This window comes from Podarcis gaigeae (assembly GCF_964106915.1).
Source record: "Podarcis gaigeae genome assembly, chromosome: 2".
Taxonomy (NCBI): domain Eukaryota; kingdom Metazoa; phylum Chordata; class Lepidosauria; order Squamata; family Lacertidae; genus Podarcis; species Podarcis gaigeae.
The window spans coordinates 61,756,531-61,778,326 of NC_139679.1; the positions used below are offsets into that span (position 1 = coordinate 61,756,531).

Consider the following 21,796-nt stretch of genomic DNA (forward strand, 5'->3'; position numbering starts at 1 on the left):
AGATGATGATAGATGATAGATAGATAGATAGATAGATAGATAGATAGATAGGGTTGGGAACATGATGTCTGAATGCAGGTAGCATTTGAAAGAAAGAAAGAAACATAAATAACTTACTTTTCCTCCTGGAACACCAGGCTCACCCTTCAAAACAAATAAATTAAGCACGTTATGTTTGACATACAAATATCAGGAATGAAAACATTATTATTTTTTTACAATGTCTAGGAATTGTTACAAATTGTACCGTTTTCAAAAAACATACGCAGCCAAGCTCATTAAAAATGCTGCTGGGCTGTCAATTTTTTTGGGGCCCAAAGGTCCATTTGCAGTTTAGAGGAAGTGTCATGGGCACCTCTATAAAATGGCTGTTGGGTGTAACCAGTCACAAAACTTAAATAGAAACACAATACCTGAGGGCATCCAACGAAGCTGAATGTTGGAAGATTCAGAAAAAGGAAACACTTTTTCATACAATGCATAGTTAAAACTATGGAATTCCTTACTGCAAGCTTTAAAAGTGAATTATTGGGGTAGGGAGAGAGAAAGCCCACTGCACAAACAGAAGCCCTTGTGCTGACAGGACTCACTAGCTGAATCCTGCCCACTATGATTATTACCCTTTCCTCACCAGCAGGTCTCAGGGTGGATTTCAGCATTTTTTAATTCAGTAAGAAAAAACAGTCAAAAGAAATTACAGTCACAGGAATAGGGTGGGTCCTCAAAACATGATGGGAATAATTCAGCTTAGAGCTAAGGAGATCGCTCTGTCAGCATGAGCATTTCTGCTCACCTGCTATAAAGATCTCCCTCTCCTCTGCCCACGCGCTGTTCTGGGAGGTTCTTTCAACTCATCCTAGCCTATTGGTGGTGGGGTGGGGGACAGTGGGGGCACACAGTGGGAAGAGAGCTTCTGAGAATATACCACAAACCACCCACATATCTTTAGCAGCCATGTGGAAACATTCCTCTTCTTCCAGGCCTTTGCCTAATTAAACAACCTATGGCCTTTTAAAATCTCTCTGCGAGGAGGTGTTGTTTTATTTGTTATTATGTTATGTATTTTTGTGTGTTTATACTGTAAACCGTGCTGTGATCCTCGAACGAAGAGTGGTATATAAATTTAATAAATAAAAATAAATAAAAATAAAAATAAAATTTTCACTCATCACCTGTGATCTTTTACGTCAAGATGCTGTAAATATAGTACCCTTGAAAGGCTTGTGAAAGGGCAGTGGGTCATCCATGCAGTAGCACGCACAGGATGCAGAAGTGGAAATGGGTATTTCTCCTATGACGAAATACACTTGGGAGTTAAGTTTGCTAGCATGGTATCTTATTACAAATGTTCTGACACTTAAAAAGAGGTCAGCAAGTCTTTTGATAGTCTAGGTTTTGGCACTTGTAGTTCTCATGCCCACAGTCAGTGCATGTAGCAATTTAAAAAAATTACAATATCGATGTAAAGAAATAACCTAAATAAGTCCTGACAAAAGAGCTTATGTGAAATGTTTGTAGGACAACAAATGACGGAAGAGAATGAAAAAGTGCTTTGGGAAAGAGGCTCACCTTATTTTTTCTGATGGTGCAGTACAGAAAGCTGACTCGTAATAACAGGCGAGACTCTGACTGTTTCAAAGCCCTGGACAATTAAGCCTGACAATTGTTCTAAACTCAACGTGGCACAGATGGTAGTCATGTATTTAGGGGTAGTGATTAGATGGCTAAAGCATAGTCAAGGAAAGGAGCTGTATAAAACTATTATAGAGCAGAAAGAGGAAGAGGAGGAAGTTACACACATCTGAGGTAGGGTAGGCAAGCGTCTCATTCTTAATATGTAAAATCAATCCATTAGGATATGTTTTAATACCATAGACTGCATACTAACCATGATACCAGCTTCTCCAGGTTGTCCTTTCTCACCCTAAAGGAACACAAATCGAAGTTATTTAAATAAAGAGACAATGAATGCATTTCTAAAATTACTTCTTCAAAATGCTCCCCTCCCACCTAAAAAGCACAACAGTGAAGAAGAGAAGCTTAAGGAGATTGCGTTATTTAAGTTATTTCATTGACTTAGGGAACATAGAAATGTTGCCATGTCTTGATGATTTAGATTAGTGTTATTAATAAAGTGAAAATACATACAGGTATGCTATGGATCTATTTATTATGGATTTACATTGAACACATATACTGTATCTCATCTCAGTTATCTTTGATTGGTAGGTAATAACTGTTAATTCTCCTAATTCAACAGTAGGGGATTTAGTGATTAATTTAATGACTAAGGACTGAGTATGAATGGCTAGTTAATAAAAGGCTAGTGTGAAGATCTTTTTAATGACACAACTACCGCTTGCCCTACAGAACAATCCCATGGGCACTGCCAAAAGAGATTGCTGCAGCAGCAGCAAGGGAAACTCGAATGTTGATAAAACCTAAAAGCCTGCCATATTGCTAGAATCTACAAGCAGAATTGTCAAAATATTAGTGCTCATTGCAAAATGCAAGATAACCATTCCAAGGCAAGCCGCCACCACAAAGCTTTGCTCAACGCAAACAGTTTGAAGATGAGTTCTGCCTCTGGTTTCAAGATATCGAAGAGTGATTTTCCTTTGCTCTTACTCTTTACTCAAAAATGCCTGTAACCTCCCTCTAGCACCTTGATACATCTGAGTTTTAGGCTCAGGAACTTATAGTTGAAATGCATTCATGAGCAGGATATCCCCGCAAAACATGCATTTTAGTTTTCAACAGTTATCTTAGCTAATAACTACGCCTTACAGGAAGGCCTGGGGGTCCCCTTGGGCCATCTTTTCCCGTGTCTCCAGGGGGCCCTCTTGCACCCGGCTGTCCAGGAGGACCTGGCGGACCAGCAGCGCCATCATTACCTTGATCCCCCTATAAGAAGTTTAGACAAAACATCGCAATGTGAAAAAAAAAGAAAAACAAAGTCCTTATGGGTGGACTGTGCCTGCAAACTCACTGCATAGCAAAATGAGAGAAGGAAAGAAAGAAAACAGGATACATGGTCAGGGAATCAGTATGTTTGAGTTTAAAGATAAAACCTTGAGCCTGCAAACTGACTGACCTTTCTATGGTATGTAAACTTACTGAAAGGGAAGAAATTTATGCCTAAGGTTTCTTGGTGTTTGTTTTATCCTTCCAAATAATTAATCTAATCACAAATATTGGTATTTCTAACTCATCTGTGTCCAATTTGTGTGACTGCATGGTGCAGAATGGCATATTCTGTTTCTGCTTGCAGACATTGGACTCTGATACTGCCTAGTTTTGAGAAAGGATTAGTGAAAGGTCTTTTCTCTGAGAAACAGGTAAAGCAACTAAAAATGAACCCCAGTTCTTTAAATACCACAGTACTATCGCGAGAAAGTAAGAGAGAAAACTAGCACCCGGATTATGCTTGTAAAACAACATTTGCAAAACTAGATTCTTTATCTGAGTATACATATAGTAAAGCAAATCTTTAAAATATCCAAAAATGCTAAACCTCACAATTAGCATTCCAGTTTATTTTTACATGGATAACTTAAGAGTTCTGGCATCTAGAAGATGCCAGAATTACTGTAATTATTACATTTGTATCCAGCCTTTCTTTCACAGACATAAATGGAATTGATTTTTATGTAGGGTTCAAAGGTATTCTCCCATCCAGGTATTGACCAAATCCAGGCTTGCTTAGCTTCAGCAAATTTGTTGCATCATGTGTGCAACAAATTACCTAATTTATTATCTTGGGGGGAAGGAGGAATCTAGTAACTTTCTGATTATTATTTTTTACAACATTTTAATGCATTCTGTAAAAAACACAAATCATTGATTATAAAGGAGAAAGGGTTGGATGTCACAGCAAGAATACACACAGATGTAGAATGCTAGCATACATTGCACACCATGCTCATGGAGCGTGTACATTTATTATCAACATCTAGTGAACACAAGAGAAGACTCAAAACAGATATAATGTTGGTTGTATAATAAGTACACCAATTATGTAATAAGTGCAATAGTAATCTGGTCACAGTCTACAGAATTATGCAACTGTGTGAGCAGCAGAGCTTTTTATTTTCTGTTTTCAAATAAGAAGACTTTTATCCTTAAACGACAAGCAGCTTTTTATATGTTAACCTAGTTTCCAAAAGGACTTGCAACAAACCATAGCCAGGTATTTCATCTCTGATCACTTAATCTTTGTTTCATGTACAGAGCATACAGACCCTATTTCTGAGGCAGGTCACACTTATTTCATTTTTACTAAAGCCAAGAGAATGGTTTCTTTCAGAGAGCTTCTGGCTAAAGCAGAGAATTGACACCAGGTCTCCAAGATCTACCATTTAGATGACCATGGCTGCCTATTAACATTACTGTTCCTGGGGTTATGATCTACTGTGGGTAAGTTGGGGTGAAGAGCTCAGCATCTAGAACTGGTCTGCTTGAACATATGGAAGCAGCACTGAAACCCCCCATGATAAGGATGGATTATAAAGCTCTTTATAACATCTGGGCAGGATGTCTCCAGTGACAGACTTGTACTTAAAGTCATCCTGCTATAAATCAAAAACCTAACAGTGAAAGCCATTCTACATTCCAGTTCAGAAAGCCATACTACCAAGGTCCAGTTCAGAAAATTCCCTCACTGAGCAATGATATGAGTACAAGATAAAAACAAATGGACCTAGCTCTATAAAATTTCTGAGTATATTATTATTTATTATCATTTCTTTTATACACCAACATATTTTTATTCACAAAATATGCAGGCATCCTCCAGCTATAATCCTGAAAGTACAACATTTCAAAATCAGAGTCCGTCTTCAAATGCTCTGTATCCAATAAATCAGAAAGAATGGTCCTTGACAAATTTGCCGTTTTTAAGCAAATCTTGTGTGCAGGGACCATATCACTTATGTATTCTGTACTGTGTGTGGAACTCTGTACATGTAGTAGTGAACCTAGATAGGTCACTCTAAACTCAGGTGTCATCTATCTATCTATCTATCTATCTATCTATCTATCTATCTATCATCTATCTCTATATCTATCTATCTATCATCTATCTATATCTATCTATCTAATCTATCTATCTATCTATCTATCTATCTATCTATCTATCTATCTATCATCTATCTCTATATCTATCTATCTATCATCTATCTATATCTATCTATCTAATCTATCTATCTATCTCTATCTATCTATCTATCTATCTATCTATCTATCTATCTATCATCTATCTATCTATCTATCTATCTATCTATCCATCTATCTATCTATCTATCTATCTATCTATTATCTATCTATCTATCTATCTATCTATCTATCTATCTATCATTTGTCTGAATTTTTATTGAAAGTTTTCAACACAGAATACAAGGATTACTTTTTTAGATCCAGGACCTACTTTTAACCCAATCTGGCATCTGGGGACCCATTTCTTAATATTTTATCATATATTTGCATGGTGGTAGTGCTCCTGTTGCAACCCACCAGTTGATAGATAGATAGATGCCAGTTTCCTGTTAGAGGTAAACACTAACAGGGCTTCAGGGACATGTGTTTTGTCTCGCTCCTGGAACTATGTAACAGCTCTGGCTCTTTGTGTGTTTATGACATACTTTGGGAGCCTTGTGTAAAGGCTATCAACGCAAGCGAGATGATCCGGGTTCCCACTTGCACAAGGAGCCTTTAAATGCATAAGGCACCCAGATGCAGATGTCCGCTGTAAACAATTCTATAGTCTGAAAGTCACATGGCTCTGGGGGATGGGCTAAAAGTGTGCATCCCAACTCTATTCAGTGTTCCCTTTTCAGGCAATAATATGTTAATGCCTGAAGAGGGCTCTGCTGCTTCTGAGAACAGAAGCACTGTACAATTTTCTATTAACCTATCCTTAGATTCAGATTTTCAGGGAAACTGGCTCAATATTGTAATTGAGAGAATGCAATTCTGGCCAGGGGAAAATTAGATTTAAGAATTTATCTTTGGGAAAGTCTACTAGTCATCATGACATTCAACATGACTTTGATTGTGTAGATGACAAAGAATGTTAGATCTGCTTTCATGAAAGCAAATGTGAAATCCTGTCAACACGATGAGGCTGAGTAATTTGCTCAAAGTTAATGGGATGACTGCTTTAAATTGTCTCATTAGTTGATGTTTACCTGTGAATGTTTCTATTATTATTTTTGGCAATGTTGCAATGGGGGGGGGGGACTCAGATTCTAGTTGTCATGGCAATTGCTCCATTTTGTATATCATGTAAAACTGTTGGGGAGGTGGTTGTTAGATTGTAAAAGAACAGAACAGGAGAACGAAAGAATGGAAATGAAGGAGGCATTATCAGATCATAAATTAGAAAAGTGTTTAAAAAGCAACCTCACAATAAAACACAGCAAGCCAGAAGATTAAAAGCGATTCTACCTTAAGGATACGTCGGCTAAAAATAGGCTGGTCAGAGAGAAATCCATGACTGAGGCGAGGGAAAGCCATCTAGTCAATGTGTGGCAGGAAAGACAAAGAGGTCAAGACAAATGTTATGATGGTAGAGAAAAATGATTCAATCAGCATATTATGAGAGGGAGCCCAGTATGGAACAAACAATTGGTATCACAAGGTGAAATAATAAATGGAACAGCAACAATAGATTTAAGACGCATTGTTCAATAGCTGTATAGGTGATATTAGAATGTACAGCTTTCCATTAGGTCAGCATCACAGACTTCAGAACTACAAAATAATGACAGCAGTGGTGGTGGGTGGGGAATCTTACTAATTCCTTAGCTTCACAGGACATAGTTTAAGATATTTTTCAACATTTCTTTAAAGGGCAAGAATTGCTATCACTTTAGCAACGGTGATTTTATAGGCACGTGTGTTCCCTGGCAACTGATATATATACCCACTAAGGAAGAATCTAGACAAATTCCAGCTTTCTAATGCTGGCATACCTTAACCATTTGGGAGTTCATGTTTTCCATTTTGAGTAGAGATGTTTAAATATTCAATTTTCAAACTTTTCTACTCTCATATTAGGATTTTGAAAGTGACCCGAGTGTCTGTTTAACTATATGAAGCTGAAATTCTAAATAAGCTTACTTGAAAGCAAGCCCCATTGAATACAGTGGTACTTACTTCAGAGTAAGCATTCCTAGGATTCTACTACGTACATGATCTTTGTATTTGAGATTTGAGCTAAACTGTAAAACCATTCACAGGGCTGTATGCCAACCTGTCAGCCACAGTAAATCTCATTTCTATCCAAGTATGTTAAGCCCTAAAATAAAGTGTAACTTGAGTTACTGTACATACTTACAAGTGGTTTAAATATAGAAAAGCATGAGCCTGACTGCTTTGCCAGTCAACCCGTTTGGATAAGGCTAAGGCCTGATGGCCAAGTAAACTCAATTCATCTGCTTGATGTACTAGAAAGGAGATAATTTCTGTATATGGTTATGGGCGCTTTCTGTAAAGCTCATCTTCCTCATAAAAGAAAGAAAAATCAAATGGGATTTAAAAAAAATCTAATTCATATAGTATTACATGTATCAAATGTTGTCCCCCCCTGCCAACAGCATATAAATACCCTGGAGTCAAGCAATTTAGTCCTAAAATGTAATTAAGTTAGACGTGGAATGTGGACCAGATTACAGAACTGGATACCAGAAGCATTGCTCCCCTGTTCGATAAAAGGACAGGGGTGGGGGGAGGGAACTGTCTACTACCATGGAAGAACTACCAGTGCTTCCATGAGTTTGGTTGAGGGTTGTCTGCAAAGTCGTAAGTTGCATGTAGCATCTGCAACACAGATGTACCATTTTCATATCCTCATCCTCTGTCCTGAGGCAAGTCTCATTGAACTGCATGTAAATTGTTTTAGTTGAGTACACGAACGATTAAAATCTTAGCTGAAGGACAGATCAACATGCGAGATCTACACATTTGTTTTGGTATAACTGCTAGCAACACCAAATAAGAAGCACCTCTTGGAAAAGAAATTTGAAAAAAAATTAAGTTGTTTTTGTAGAAAACAACTCATGTTGCCCAGGGCTGAGCAAAGACAATCTGCAACACTCTTGGAAACAAATGGTCATGGTTTTAAGTAAAACGGTTGCATGACTTAATGAGAGTAGAACCCACTTTCTTTTCACATCCTATTTCTAACTACTTTGACAACAGAGAGGACTCACGACAGCATAGCAGAACCTTGCTTCTTGTTCTGAACAACACTAAAACAACAGAGGGCAGCAACTGCTTTATTCTAGGGCAGCTTTCCTCAACTTTGTGTTCTTCAGATACTGTGGGCTCCTATCCTTATCAGCAGTGGCCGGCATGGTCAAAGACCAGGGATGATGTACTCCAAAAATGTCAGGAGGGCACCAGGTTGGGGAAGGTTCCTCTAGAGAACTGGGAGAAGGAATTTCAATCATAGTCAATGCCCAATATATCACTGACTTTTTGGAAATACATAGCTATGGGTTGCAAATACTTCACTGTGCCCCCTGAATGTATTTTTGCATACACTGATTATCTTGTTTCCTAGTAAATGTCTTGTACATTCATTTTGATTTGATTTAGTACATAGATAACAATGGTAGCATTGCTAGTTTTTTAAATACCCATTCTAAACAGTTTCCCCATTTCTTTTTACTTTTATTAAGTATACTGCAGTAACTGTCAAGAACATGTGGTATATTTATTATCAGCTCCTTGCTTGTTTCTGTGCGCAGGCATATTTATCAAAATTCAGTAAAAGCTAGTCAGCAACAGGACAAACTGTGGAACTTGACCGAGTACTGAGTTTTGCAAAACAACAGTACAGCAACAATCCTCTCCATTTGTTGCAAATGCTGTATGCTTCAACCAGAAATTCAGTCTCATTAAAAAGCCCTATCAAATTTCAGCAGAAGACACTTAATTTCGTGTTCTGAAGCACTGTTCTGAGATACAAAAACAGTGGAGAGTTGCTGCTTTCATGTCCTGCTAGTGGGCTTCTCAGAAGCATCTGGTTCACCACTGTGAAAACAAGGAAGCTGGATACAAAGATGGGATGTTTTTTGCCCAGAGTTGAACTTTTTGGGCAAAACCGCCAAAAATAATTTGCCGTTTTTGAGCTATTTTTATGCAAAATCAGCAAAAATGGCACTGTCAACATGGGTTGCCATACACCCAGATTTTCCTGGACATTTTCCCCCCTGATTTATGCCCAGACACTGCTGCTGACTGCAGTATTCCAGATATGTCTAGGGAAATTATGGATATATGGCAACCCTAGTTCTAGTCTTTTGACTTTTCTGCTTTTGATGTTCTTAAGTCTGTTTGGGTTGCTCATGCATTTTAATTAAGACATTATTATTTTTTTGGTGTGTGTTTTGCTTGCTTGTTAAGCACTTTGAATGATTCCTTCAGGATGGGGGAAATGGATATTAAAAAGAATAATAATTTAATTTTTTTTTAAAAAAGCATACTGTTGTCCTTCACCACTGTCTTCTTGAAAATTTACGAGCCTGAATTTCTTTCATTTTGCTTTGAAAGCAACTGAAAATGCTTGGGGAATTGTATGCAAGCAGATCATGCAAAATGCATGATTGATGAAACAGATTCAAACATAATTGTTTCAGTTTCAGTTAAATTAAAAGAAATACATTTTGGGAAAGTTTGAGCTAATTCTTTAAAAATAACTGTAATTTTGAACTGGGAAAAGAATACTGGCACCATGTTTTTCCATTAGAAAGATGTTGTCAAACAAATAGATGCTTTAAGCTAGTACTACTCAAGCTTAATGCATAGTTTCAGAAAAGGATGCGCTCAAAGAAAATTATGCAATTTCCATTTTAATTAAATTATTACCCTGTCTCTAAAAAAACCCTCTTAAGACAACTCCTTCTTTCAGAGGCATTAGCAGCTGCTGATTGTTTTTTCTTTACTGCCACCACAGAACATGTAATCTGAAATAATGTATCCTCCCATATAAACCAGGAAACAACTTTAGGAAATAAAGTCTATCGCTGAGGCTAAAGAAAAGATATTGCTCAAGTTAAGGAAGTAAAGATAATTGAGGCCAGGTGGTGTCACAGGAAAGGTCCCAGGAATTGGAAGAGAAAACAGAAGGACTGAGGAGCCAAATAAATGTCCTAAACATCCAGAATCATTAACATTTGTGTGTGTGTGTGTGTGTGTGTGTGTGTGTGTGTGAGAGAGAGAGAGAGAGAGAGAGAGAAAATCACAAACAGTTAGTACCATAATCTGATTACTTGATGATCCTGCTGAGCGACTGGAGCTCAGTTTCCCCAAGGGATACAACGCATTTGAGAAACTGGGGCATGAACATATTTCATAACATGAATGCTTCTAAATGCAGACTGCTTTCATGCGTAATTGATAACATCTGGGGACTGCTTGCAACGTTTTCCATCTTTTTAAAACGTAACATATTTCTGAATGGTCTCCATTCAATGGTTTATATTTAATGGTGACAACTCTCTTCTAGGAACATATATCAGGCATCACCAGTCACCACACACCTTTTCCTTACTACTCTTTCAGGTATAATCTTGTCTCAGGAACTTATACTGATATGGTTTTATTCATAAAATAGCACAAGATTTCCTACATAGATAGTTTGAGGATGAAAGCCTCTAAATCCTACTTTATGAGGTGCATCCAGATATAATTTGCCACGTGAAACAGAGCAATATCATAATATAAAGTGTGCTGTCCTACTTCTGATAACGTACAGGAAACATTTCCCCTACAGAATATATTTCACAGTAGTTTGCATCACAGTGAGTATTGTGTAGTTTGAAAAAGGAATTCCTAATTTTTTTCAAAGTAGTTATATTAGCTTAAAAAGATTACACATAGGGTATACTGTACTTCCTATGATCAAGGGCCTCCATAACATTCTCAATTATAAAGTTAGAAGGTTCTAGAATCTCATCAGTGTTTTTTCAGTGCTCATTGATTCACTGGCCTTGCTGACAGGTTTTTTCACCTACACTGTACTGATTTGATGGCATATGAGAAGGGTATCAGGATGGCAAAGCCTGATCTAATGTCTAGCATATTCCTGGATTACTCAGCTATATGGCTGCCCTCACAGGAGATGATACAGAATCAATCTGCAGCATTGGCACAGCATGCATGCGCATGCTGAAGCCAAACGCCAGGCTTCTCCATTCCTTAGTAGCTGCAAAGGCTGTTCTCCATGGCAGCCACTTTGGGCATAACAGCAGCAGGATTCTGTACCTTGAATTCACTAGCCAATATTGAACCAGGCATGTCTTCATGTGCCTCAGTGTTCTTCAGCTATGAAATGGGATCAATGTTCTCTGAATGGAATAAATGCAATATCATACCTATATGCATATTATATGTTTGACATTCTGTGTAGCCTTTGTAACCTGGAGGGACTCATGCTTAGTTTCATTTCCAGATTCCTGCTTGTGCTGTATTTGAATATGGATTACGTTTATTGATTTTATTAATGACAGCAAACCTTTTAAAAGCATAAGCAGTGGAGTTCCAGCAATAAATAATTGCCATTTAATAACGATAAAAGCTTGGGGAAATTTTTTAAACAGTTCTTTTGCCTATTTTTCACCTCTCCCACGAAAACATCCCTACTATGGATAAATAACTGTGACTATTACTATTCCAAAACTGCAATCCTTAAATACAAAAACTATGACATTAGAAAAAAAATAATTTGGACTGCTCTTTCAACTTGCTTTGGTTTTTACTACCACATTTTCAAGCAAATGTCTTTGTTCATGGAGGCTAGAAACTTATTTTAAAACAGACGCAGAGATCCCGAGAATCCAAATGGAGCCTTTAGGTGAAGGGTTGACCCATAGGCTGGCTAGGTTTAGCCTATCCATTTTATAATTTCCCATACCAGCATTCATTATTTTACTTGCTGTAAAATCTAAGCTGCTGTGATTAAGCTCCTGGTCCTATTTATCAGTTGTTGCCTGCTCAATTTCACTACTCTCAAGTTTAAAAACAATATTCTTTGAACTAATTTCCAGAACACTTCATTTCAGGCTTTTTGTTTTGTTTGTTTTTGTCTCTACCTCATACAAATGCACAAGAAGACACTTAATAAAGTTGATTGCAAATCCCTGAGGAGTGGGGGGTGGGAAATAGAACAATGCTTTGCCTAGAAACAAAAATAAAAAATAAAAAATGCATCTCTTCAGTTCACTGGAGGTGGAAATCCTGTTGTGGACATGTATATATTACAGCTGAACTCAGTCCCACTCCATTAAAATTAAGTAGAAAGAAAATGAGTCAGAGGAAGGATGCCCATATGCTATGACGTTAAGAAAGGTTTATTAAATTCTAACTTTTATAGTTTAATGAGGCAGTTTTCCATATGGATGAGGACCAAGAAGAGGAAAGATGAAACAAGTTCACTATCAATTTCCTCATTGCCCTATGCTCTTTTTCTGCCTTTTAAAAAAAAATTCTCATTCAGCTGAGAATCATCTTAAATTTGGGCTTCGATTTTCTAATACATGCCAAGAATTTAAGGCACCAAATTTCCTCCTGAGTTATCATAGTCATCCTCTTCTTCCAATTAATTTGTTTTCATTATAGACATAATTAGAGATCTTTGTAAGCTGACAATAAAAAAAAAGCGAAGGAGGAAGAACAAAAGAGGAGATAGAGAAACCTAAGTAGAGTGGGATGAATATGATAAAGTGCAGCTACACACACAATTTTTCCTTTTTCACCTTGTTTCGTCTTCACATGCAAGTACATCTGTCTGTGCTTATCAAAGCCAGGCTCTAACATAAGCTTTAAAAATGTTCATAGTTAGGAACAGTGCTTACTCTTGGGCCAATGTCTCCTTGATCCCCCTGCAAAACAGAAAAGTCATCATAATTCTTCTTTCCCCCATTTCATTTACTTGTTGTTTAAGAGTTGCTGTGATGAGAGAATTCATTTCTTCCACATACAATAGAAAAGGGTGACCAATTGAATGAAGGAAGTTTCCAAATTAACATTTGACCATGTGATGGATGTCCTTCACACATTTCATGAATGCAAAGACCGCAGTCTTTGCATTTAAAGGACTGCCAATCTATATACAAAAAAAAAAAAAATAGTTAGGGCACATGGAAGGAATTCCTATGGGATAGTGGTATCAAGACAGGGCATGGATAAAATATCTGTGGAATTTTTTTTCAAATTTGATTTTTTATTTCAGGAAACAAAACATATCCATACAAGGAAAACAGAGCTTAGTAGTTGTATAGAAAAGAAAGAAAAATAGGGGCTGATGGTTGTAGTTTTAGAAGCTCCAAGAAAGGCAATCAAATGAAAGTGTCTTTCCATGAGGTTCCATGAGTCAATAAAAGGATATCATGTCGTACAGAAGGTGTGAGTCTCTCCCCCCCCACTGCCTGATTGATATTCCTTTTGTGAAATAATTAATTTGTCCATAAGCACGTTGTCCCACACTTGTGAAATCCAGGCTTCCAAAATATTTGCATTTAAAGTTTTCCTATTATTTGCAGTCACTAATCTAGCTGCAGTTAATAAGTGGAGGATGAGGTGTTTGCTGGTTATGTTCTTAAACTGAGGAGTAAAATAAGATAGTAGGGCTAATTTGGGGTCTGGTTGTAGCGATTGTTCTATCATTTGGGAATACATTTTGGGCAAAACCACCACATATGTAGCAGAGAGCCAGGCAAATTGCATTCCCTCCAGCAAAGGTTGGATGTGTAACAATTAATTCTATATAATTTGGCTGGGCAACATGATATCTTTAAAGCATTTTCTTGACATGAGATGCATCCAAATGGGAGTTTATTCCCCATTTGTTTCCAGAGTTTTCCCTCTAATTCTTCTCCAAAATCTTTACCCCATTTTATTTGTAATGAAGTGAGAGGAAGTGTAGCCAGTTGTGTGAGACTTTTATACAGCTGGGAGATGATTGCCCTTCCCAGTGGGATGGTTGAGTCGGGAAGTTGCTCAAAACCATTGAAAGTGCTTGAACCCTTATATTTGGCTAATTTAGAAAACATATAATTTGGTGTATCTCTAACCAGTCACATGGTACATTTCCCAATATAAAATTTATTTCTAGAGCTGTAAGGAGCTTTTGGTTCTGTGGAATCCTTTGACGGCAATCATGTCAAAATCAGAGGGTCCAAGCAGCAATAGGTAACCTGTGGCCCTCCTGATGTCATTGGGCTCCACCCACGCCAACCAGCAGGGCCAAGGGTGTGGAGATGTGGTCTGGAAGGCCACAAATTCCCCATCCTTCCCTAATGAAACGCAAAAGAAATACGGTATGTCCTAGTGGGAATTCCCAGTGGCAACTGGGACTGCAGATTCTGATACAGAAGCCTTGTGTATAGAAAACCAAATTCCTGACAGTGGACGCAGGAAACAATATGACCCAAAGGCCAAACAGGAAGATGATTTAAAAAGAAAGAATTGAGACACAACTCTTATTAGAATGCTTAGGAACCTACTTAAGAAATTTTAAGGCAATGTTCTGAATGACCAATCTTACCTTTTCCCCTTTTGCTCCTGGAGGCCCCTGTAGAGATCAACAAGAGGATAGTAAGGAAGTAGCTGATTAATCTACAGTGCAGCTCCCCCCCAACTTTTACTAAAACAAATTATTTCAAGGAGAAAGAGGGGCCATTTACCTCTAATGTAGGGATGAGGAACATCCCTGATTTAACCTTTCCCCTGTCTTTATTCGTGGATATTTATGCTAGACCCTTTCCCCTGACTTCTATATATTTATGTATGTGAAATATTTTCCCCCTCTATAGAGATGCATTTAATCATGTGAACAATCTGAAGTGGTGCAGCCAAGACCTTGGTTAACTAACTCAGTGACTGACAGCTAGACCAGTGTTTTTCAACCACTGTTCCGCGGCACACTAGTGTGCCGTGAGATGTTGCCTGGTATGCCGTGGGGAAAATTGAAAAATTCGAAAGATTTAAAAATAAAGTATTTTATAATTTTTCATATTTCTGTTTACTTACTATTTCATAATAAAGTAATTATAAAATACTTTCTTTGTGTTTATTTGATTCCTATTCAAGAGAATTACTTTATATATAGTCAATATAGGCACAGAGTTAATTTTTTTAACATTTTCTAATGGTGGTGTGCCTCAGATTTTTTTCATGAAACAAGTGTGCCTTTGCCCAAAAAAGGTTGAAAAACACTGAGCTAGACCATATTTGGGGCCCACAGAGCAGCTGTGACTCTCAGGTGACGGTTTTTATTCTTGCTTTATTAGAACACAAATATTTTATTCTTCAGTAAAGCTTTCTCAGAATATTCACTTTTTCATAATACTTTCATGAGCTCTGGGCCCATTAGTACAACCCAACTAGGTTCACACAGTTAAATCAATGGATTTTAGATACCGTGAAGCAGTGCCAAGCAGCTTATGCTTTTGCATATAGCTGAATAATGACACTTTTCATCCACAGTGTGTGTGTGTTACTCAGAGCATAACTTACTGGTTTGCCATCTAGTCCAAGAGGCCCCTAAAACAAAAGAAGACAACAATGTGTTATAAAGCAATATTATTTTTGTAGCACAGTAAACCCTGCCTTCCCACCTCAGAGGCTTTTCCCACGTGATCAGTGAAAAGCATGCCCTGAGGGCATCACAGTCTTTGCACAATAATTCTGAAAAGGCTCCTTTACAGGCTAATAATACAAGAGTGCAAGCCTGGTGTATAGGGTCTTCAGTGTGGTGCTACCCATCCTTTGGAATTCTCTTCCACTGCATATCAGATAGGCACTTTCTCTGTTGGCTTTTTGGTGCCTGCTAAAGACATTCCTCTTCCAGCAAGCCTTCTAAAACTTTGATCCCAAGTTGGTTTCTGTCCTGCATCTGAACTGATTTCATGTATCTGCTGTTTATACTTTAAACTGGTTTTTAATTTTAAAGGTGGTTTTTTTTATTAAAAATGTTATTATATGCAATTGTTTTCAACTGTTTTTATATATGTAACTGTTTTATATATTTTTGCTATCATAAAGTGCTTCAAGATGCCTCATGAGAAACAATTCATAAATTAAATCATCATCATCATCAATGCTTTTGATGTGTCAGTACTCACCAGTAGAGAATACCAGCACCTCTTTTTTAGTTTTGTTTTTTCTGTCCATATCAGCCATGATGTCCTGGCACCCATGACACTTCAATTAAGATAAAAGAGTGCCAGCAACTCATTGATTTATTTTTATTTTTTTTACCAAAAAGTACTGATAATATTGGGGACGCAGGTGGCGCTGTGGGTTAAAGCCTCAGCGCCTAGGACTTGCCGATCGAAAGGTCGGCGGTTCGAATCCCTGCGGCGGGGTGCGCTCCCGCTGCTCGGTCCCAGCGTCTGCCAACCTAGCAGTTCGAAAGCACCTCCGGGTGCAAGTAGATAAATAGGGACCGCTTACCAGCGGGAAGGTAAACGGCGTTTCCGTGTGCGGCTCTGGCTCGCCAGAGCAGCGATGTCACGCTGGCCACGTGACCCGGAAGTGTCTCCGGACAGCGCTGGCCCCTGGCCTCTTGAGTGAGATGGGCGCACAACTCCAGAGTCTGTCAAGACTGGCCCGTATGGGCAGGGGTACCTTTACCTTTTACCTTTACTGATAATATTGGTGCAGAACTAGCAAGACATCCACCCATGGCTCCTTTGGGAAGAAGGGGAGGATAGAAATTTAATAAATACAAGAGACATGGAAAGGAGTAGCCTCATTGTGTGGGAGTGTATGGATGTGCTCCCCCCTTACAAGTATTTATTAACACATCAGCACAGGAGAGGGTCAGAGCAAATTATGACAAACAAAGCCAAATGAGAAATTCAACAGCAATGGTGTTTGTGTGTGTGTTTTTTTAAGGGATGCATTAAACGAGTACTCCTGCACAGGGTAGGGGGAATTCAAAGGAAGAGAATGGGATAAAAATTAATGAAATGATGTAAGTGCAGAATGAGGAAGGCTGCGCTACTAATCAAGTCACATGCAATACTTATTAGGTGTCTGACGTACATTCCAAACAATAAACATAATACATACGGACATACTATTTCCTTTGGGCAAATAATATTGCAGACTTGAATACTGTACTGTGAAAATGTGATATCCTCAGGACAGCAGTAGAAACTTCAGAGACAAATTGTTGACTTTGTACACTATTAATTGAACAAAACTGATCATGTGGGAAAACCATAGACATTTCGAAAGGTGTTTAATTATTGAGCAATATTTTGGTTGGTTGTTTTTGAGGGACCACATCCTTTTCTAATTCTTTGTAAAATGGAAACCAGTTGGCCTTGTCATGCAAGAGTTGGTACCCACCCTTTAATGTGCTACTTTATTTGGAGGTTGTCCCTCACTGCATCTGCTTGCTAATTTTAAAAATGATTAATTACTAGCAGTGGTAAAAGCAGGGTTGCCATATTTCCCAGAAATCCAAGTATTATCTGGATTAAAGAAACTGCAGATGGTGCCTGGGTAATGTATCACCTGGTTTAGATTCTAAGCTTTTATGTGAAAAAGAACATTTCAAGTTGCAGAGAAAAACAGGAAAATGTGCCAATCACCTGGTACTTAGTAAAAAAGTTGTTTCTCCTCCCAAAGTTGTTTCTTTGTTCTAGGCAATGATGCTTAACCACTTAGCCACTCCTAACCATCACATGTGAATGGAAAAGAGCGGCTAAGTGGACCAAATGGTTACCTAAACACTTGAAGGACAGAGCTTAACATTTGCAGAACTCCTCTCCACTCCTCTAACTTCTTTCTAACAGTGAAGGTAGTGCTTGTTGGTGAAAAGGTTCTGCCTCTTTTTATTTGCCACTCTGGGTGATGATGGGGACTGCTACTGCTGCATTTCTCTTTGCTGTTTGTGTATGCATGGACTCTTAAATTAAAAGCAATTATATAAAAAAATAAGCTGTGTGATATCAATGAGCAGATCACAAAACCATTATCAAAGTATCATAGAATATGTAGAGTTCAAATGGTGATCTAGTCTATCCCCTTGCAATGGAGGAATCATAGCTAAAGAATCTCTGTCAGGTGGCCATATAAAAAGGGTTTTAAAAACTGCATTGAAGTTCACCACCTTCTTAGGTTGTCCATTTCACTATTGAACAGCTCTTTCCATCCGAAAGTTCTTCCTAACGTTTAGTTGGAATCTGCTTTCTTGTCATTTGAATCTTCTGGTTTGGGTCCTGCTCTTTCGAGCAAACAGAAAACAAGCCTGCTTAAGGTCACCCGGTAAGTAGTGACTGAGTGGGTAAAAGAGCTGAGCTAATATGTCAATTCTTTCTTCCCTGGCATTGTAATCGCAAAACAACCACAAGCCCTTCCATGGGTTCTTTTGTCACTGCTCAGTTTCTTGGCAACTAGTAGAGAGATAATTTTTTAAATAGAAATCACACAAATGAGATAAGATTGTCCAGCTATGTCCAATTTGCATAATAATTTGCTGTTCAGTTTTCTGGAGCTGTGATATGGCAACCCTACATAAGGTTTTTTTCTTTAAAAAGCTATTTCTTTATACAAATATAATGACAGTAAGAACCAGCAATCATCACATATGATATATTAAGAGCGTCAAAGGAAATGGAAAAAATATTGATTTGTAGCAAGGTGAAAGAAGTGGGGAGGGATGATAGCAAAAGAAGTAGCCCTGAAATTCCTAAACATTTTCTAAGAGAAGTAACACCAAGAGCAGACTTCCTCAAACTTGACCCTCCAGATGTTTTTGGCCTACAACTCCCATGATCCCTAGCTAGCAGGACCAGTGGTCAGGGATGATGGGAATTGTAGTCTCAAAACATCTGGAGGGCTGAGTTTGAGGAAGCCTGACCAAGAGCATTAGAAGTGCATGCTTGATCAAATCTCCCTGACTGCACAGAAGATTAGATTGCCTTTAAGGATAAACCCTCTCACTGCTGCTTATAGAATAAAATAAAGTATAAAAGCAACAGCAATGAATAATAAACAGCAGTAATCATAATAAAAGAAACATCCGGTTGAAAAATATTAAAATCCAATTCACAAATGCTACTAAAAGCAATCAGCACTCCAATACAACAACAACCAGAAAAAGCCAAGCAAAGCAAATGGGTCCTTAGGTTTTTTGCTAAAGTCCTATAATGACTGGGCCTGGCAGACCCCACATGGTAATGAGGTATAGCAACCAGAAGGTACTTTGGCGATTGTAAGGGTCGCACCAAAGTGCCTCTGCTGTGGTGCACCCTTTTTAAAATCGTCAGGTACCTTCCCAGAAGGTACTTTGGAGATTGTAAGGGATGCACCAAAGCACCTCTGGAAGACTGTGACTGCAGCCGAGGAAGCAGCAGCAATCGAGGTGTAAGCAGCAAAGGTGTGGGGCAGGGGAGGGGGGAGAGTGAGCGAGCAGGCAGGGGACAAGTGGTGGCAGCAAGATGGTGGTGGAGGAAAAAGAGGTGGCGTACGCTGTACTGACCCAAAAAACACAATGCTGATTTGAAACTTGAGTCCCTGAATATGATGGTAAGTAAACATGCATACAACTGGGCGGAACACCAACTCATTTAATTACCAATTTCAAAAGGGATTTTAGAAATACTGTGTGATTTATGCAGCGTGTACAGTATGCACATTCATCTCCTGTAGTTTAGCATCCAAGTAATAAAAGTATAAACCAAGCCTATATATAGCCACCCTTGTATAGGGCCTTCGTAAAACATCAAAATAAAGTTTCAGTCATCTGTTAGTGCCAGGCCACGTCTGTATCCTAAGTGGCTGCATATGGGAGGCAGACAGCTGAAAAGTAAAGTCACTCCACCACTGAGTGTCCACACTGAGTGTCCTCAAACAATTTGGCAATTGCTCTGAAAATTTTTCATACTGCTATTTTGTATGGTGAAGTTAAATTGGGAGAAATCATTTGGCAGAGTAATATGGTGAGGGACACACTGACATCATTATTGCTTAAATGCAGACCTTTATTGTTATAATCAGTCCCACAACATCCATCTGCAGTGCAGATGGAAGCAGATCTTTTCCTGAGTTTTACTATGGACAGCAAGGACCAGATATACCCCAGAGTGGATCCAGTGAGGATCCCACTTCAGAATTTGATTATTTTAGGGTGAATTCAGGGTTCACTGGAGCTGTGCGGCAGCCACTTAAGTCTACCTTGTGTTGCTGCCTATATACAGAGGGGTGATGAAGTTGTTTGTAGCCTTTGATCATACTGTTAAGTCCAACATTACCCTCCTTCTGAAGCCTTCTCTATACCTGGAGCCTTGGGTGATTGCCAATGTTAGGCTTCACTGCATAATCAAACCACTGCCGCCCTATGTGATACAACCATTAACTATGTAATAAGCTTTAAGCAAAGACCTGTAGTTTCTAGTTATCTGAATCTAGCAGTTCCAGATCTGGAGCAAACCTGGCCCTCCTCTCACCTGATCAGCACATAAAGCTGTCCCAGCAAGTTCTATACCCACTAAAATATGGGCAGAAGACAAATGCCCTCAGCCACCACACCGCTGCAACGTTTTGCCAATAGAGGAGGCAAGTACAACCTTCAGGTCCTTGAGGCAGCAATCTCAAAAATGACATTTCCCTTACAATGTGTTTTAAGCATTACAAAGCTCTGCAACTATTTTCTGCAGAGGTAGCGTTATACTGTAAAGTCTTGGACTGGAAATCTATCTTTAAACTGGCCACAAGTACAAGTATTGGACATACATTTTGGGTTTATTTTATTTCACACAGTGATACTTCAAATGAGTAAGTACTCTAATAGGAAAAATGATTGGCTAAGACCAGAAGGAGTTGTGCAGGGTCAGCCTAAATATCCATGTTGCTCAGTATCCTCTTTTGGACAGAGGCCAAAACAAATGCTTCAGTTGCTGCATGGGAAATCAGGCTATTAATCTCCTTTGTTCAATTGCAGTCAGCACTGTCATTCTAGTTTTATGCCGAACTATAATTTTGGTCCTTGCACATCTTTGACCTATACTTTTCTCCTCTGCAAATACTCACATACAAAGCTGGACACATAGAATGCACCAGTCTTTTTATTAAAAGCATGCTCATCCAGCCACACATATTCTATAGCAGACTGGTCAGTCAATAGCTATCTGAAACTGTGCTCCTCCATTGAGTGTAGCCAAGCTAAGAGTATAGCAATTCTAAATTGCATGGGTTTTTTAAAGCACCCCATGCAGGCAACAGCACCCTTTACAATAAGGAAATCCCAGATAATAATTGCACCATATAAGCTACTCCTCCGACTTTTTGAGGCCCCTGCTTTATATAACCTTCTACACAGTTATTTAAGTTTTAGGAAAAGTGGAAGAACAAGCTGATGTTCCATGGCCATATTATGGCTGCATCTTGGCTGATAGCAATAGGCAGACTCAGATCTTGGATTTTGTAGAATATACCATGTGATGTGAATTTCATTTGTGTGTGTGTGAAGATCACTTCTGTAATGCTTAGCAAATCTCAGCACATTGTGTAAGAAATCCAAATACATGGATCTATTATAACCACTGCACTTTGCATATCAATCCAAACTAGGAAGCAGCTGATCATCTCACATGCATCATTTGGCCTCATGTGTTCTCATCTTCCTCTCTAGTGCCAAACCCATCACTACACAGTACAAATTAGGAACACTGCAGCCACAAAGTAAGACCCTAGAGCAGATACGCTTTTCTAACTCATATTTGCACATAAAAGTTGCCACATGTTACACACATTGCATCTTCCTCTAAATCTATACATA

At 38.5% G+C, this 21,796-nt stretch overlaps 1 protein-coding gene across 1 annotated transcript in view; it reads right to left on the reverse strand.

Annotated features, from left to right (window-relative positions):
- LOC310839738 (uncharacterized protein) overlaps window positions 1–21,796 on the reverse strand; it is a 313,735-nt gene that overhangs the window by 30,746 nt on the left and 261,193 nt on the right. The window contains 7 exon segments of the mRNA XM_083728675.1: window positions 118–144; window positions 1,889–1,924; window positions 2,788–2,904; window positions 6,445–6,513; window positions 12,858–12,884; window positions 14,549–14,575; window positions 15,520–15,546. Of these exon segments, the coding sequence (XP_083584801.1) occupies window positions 118–144; window positions 1,889–1,924; window positions 2,788–2,904; window positions 6,445–6,513; window positions 12,858–12,884; window positions 14,549–14,575; window positions 15,520–15,546 (330 nt within the window).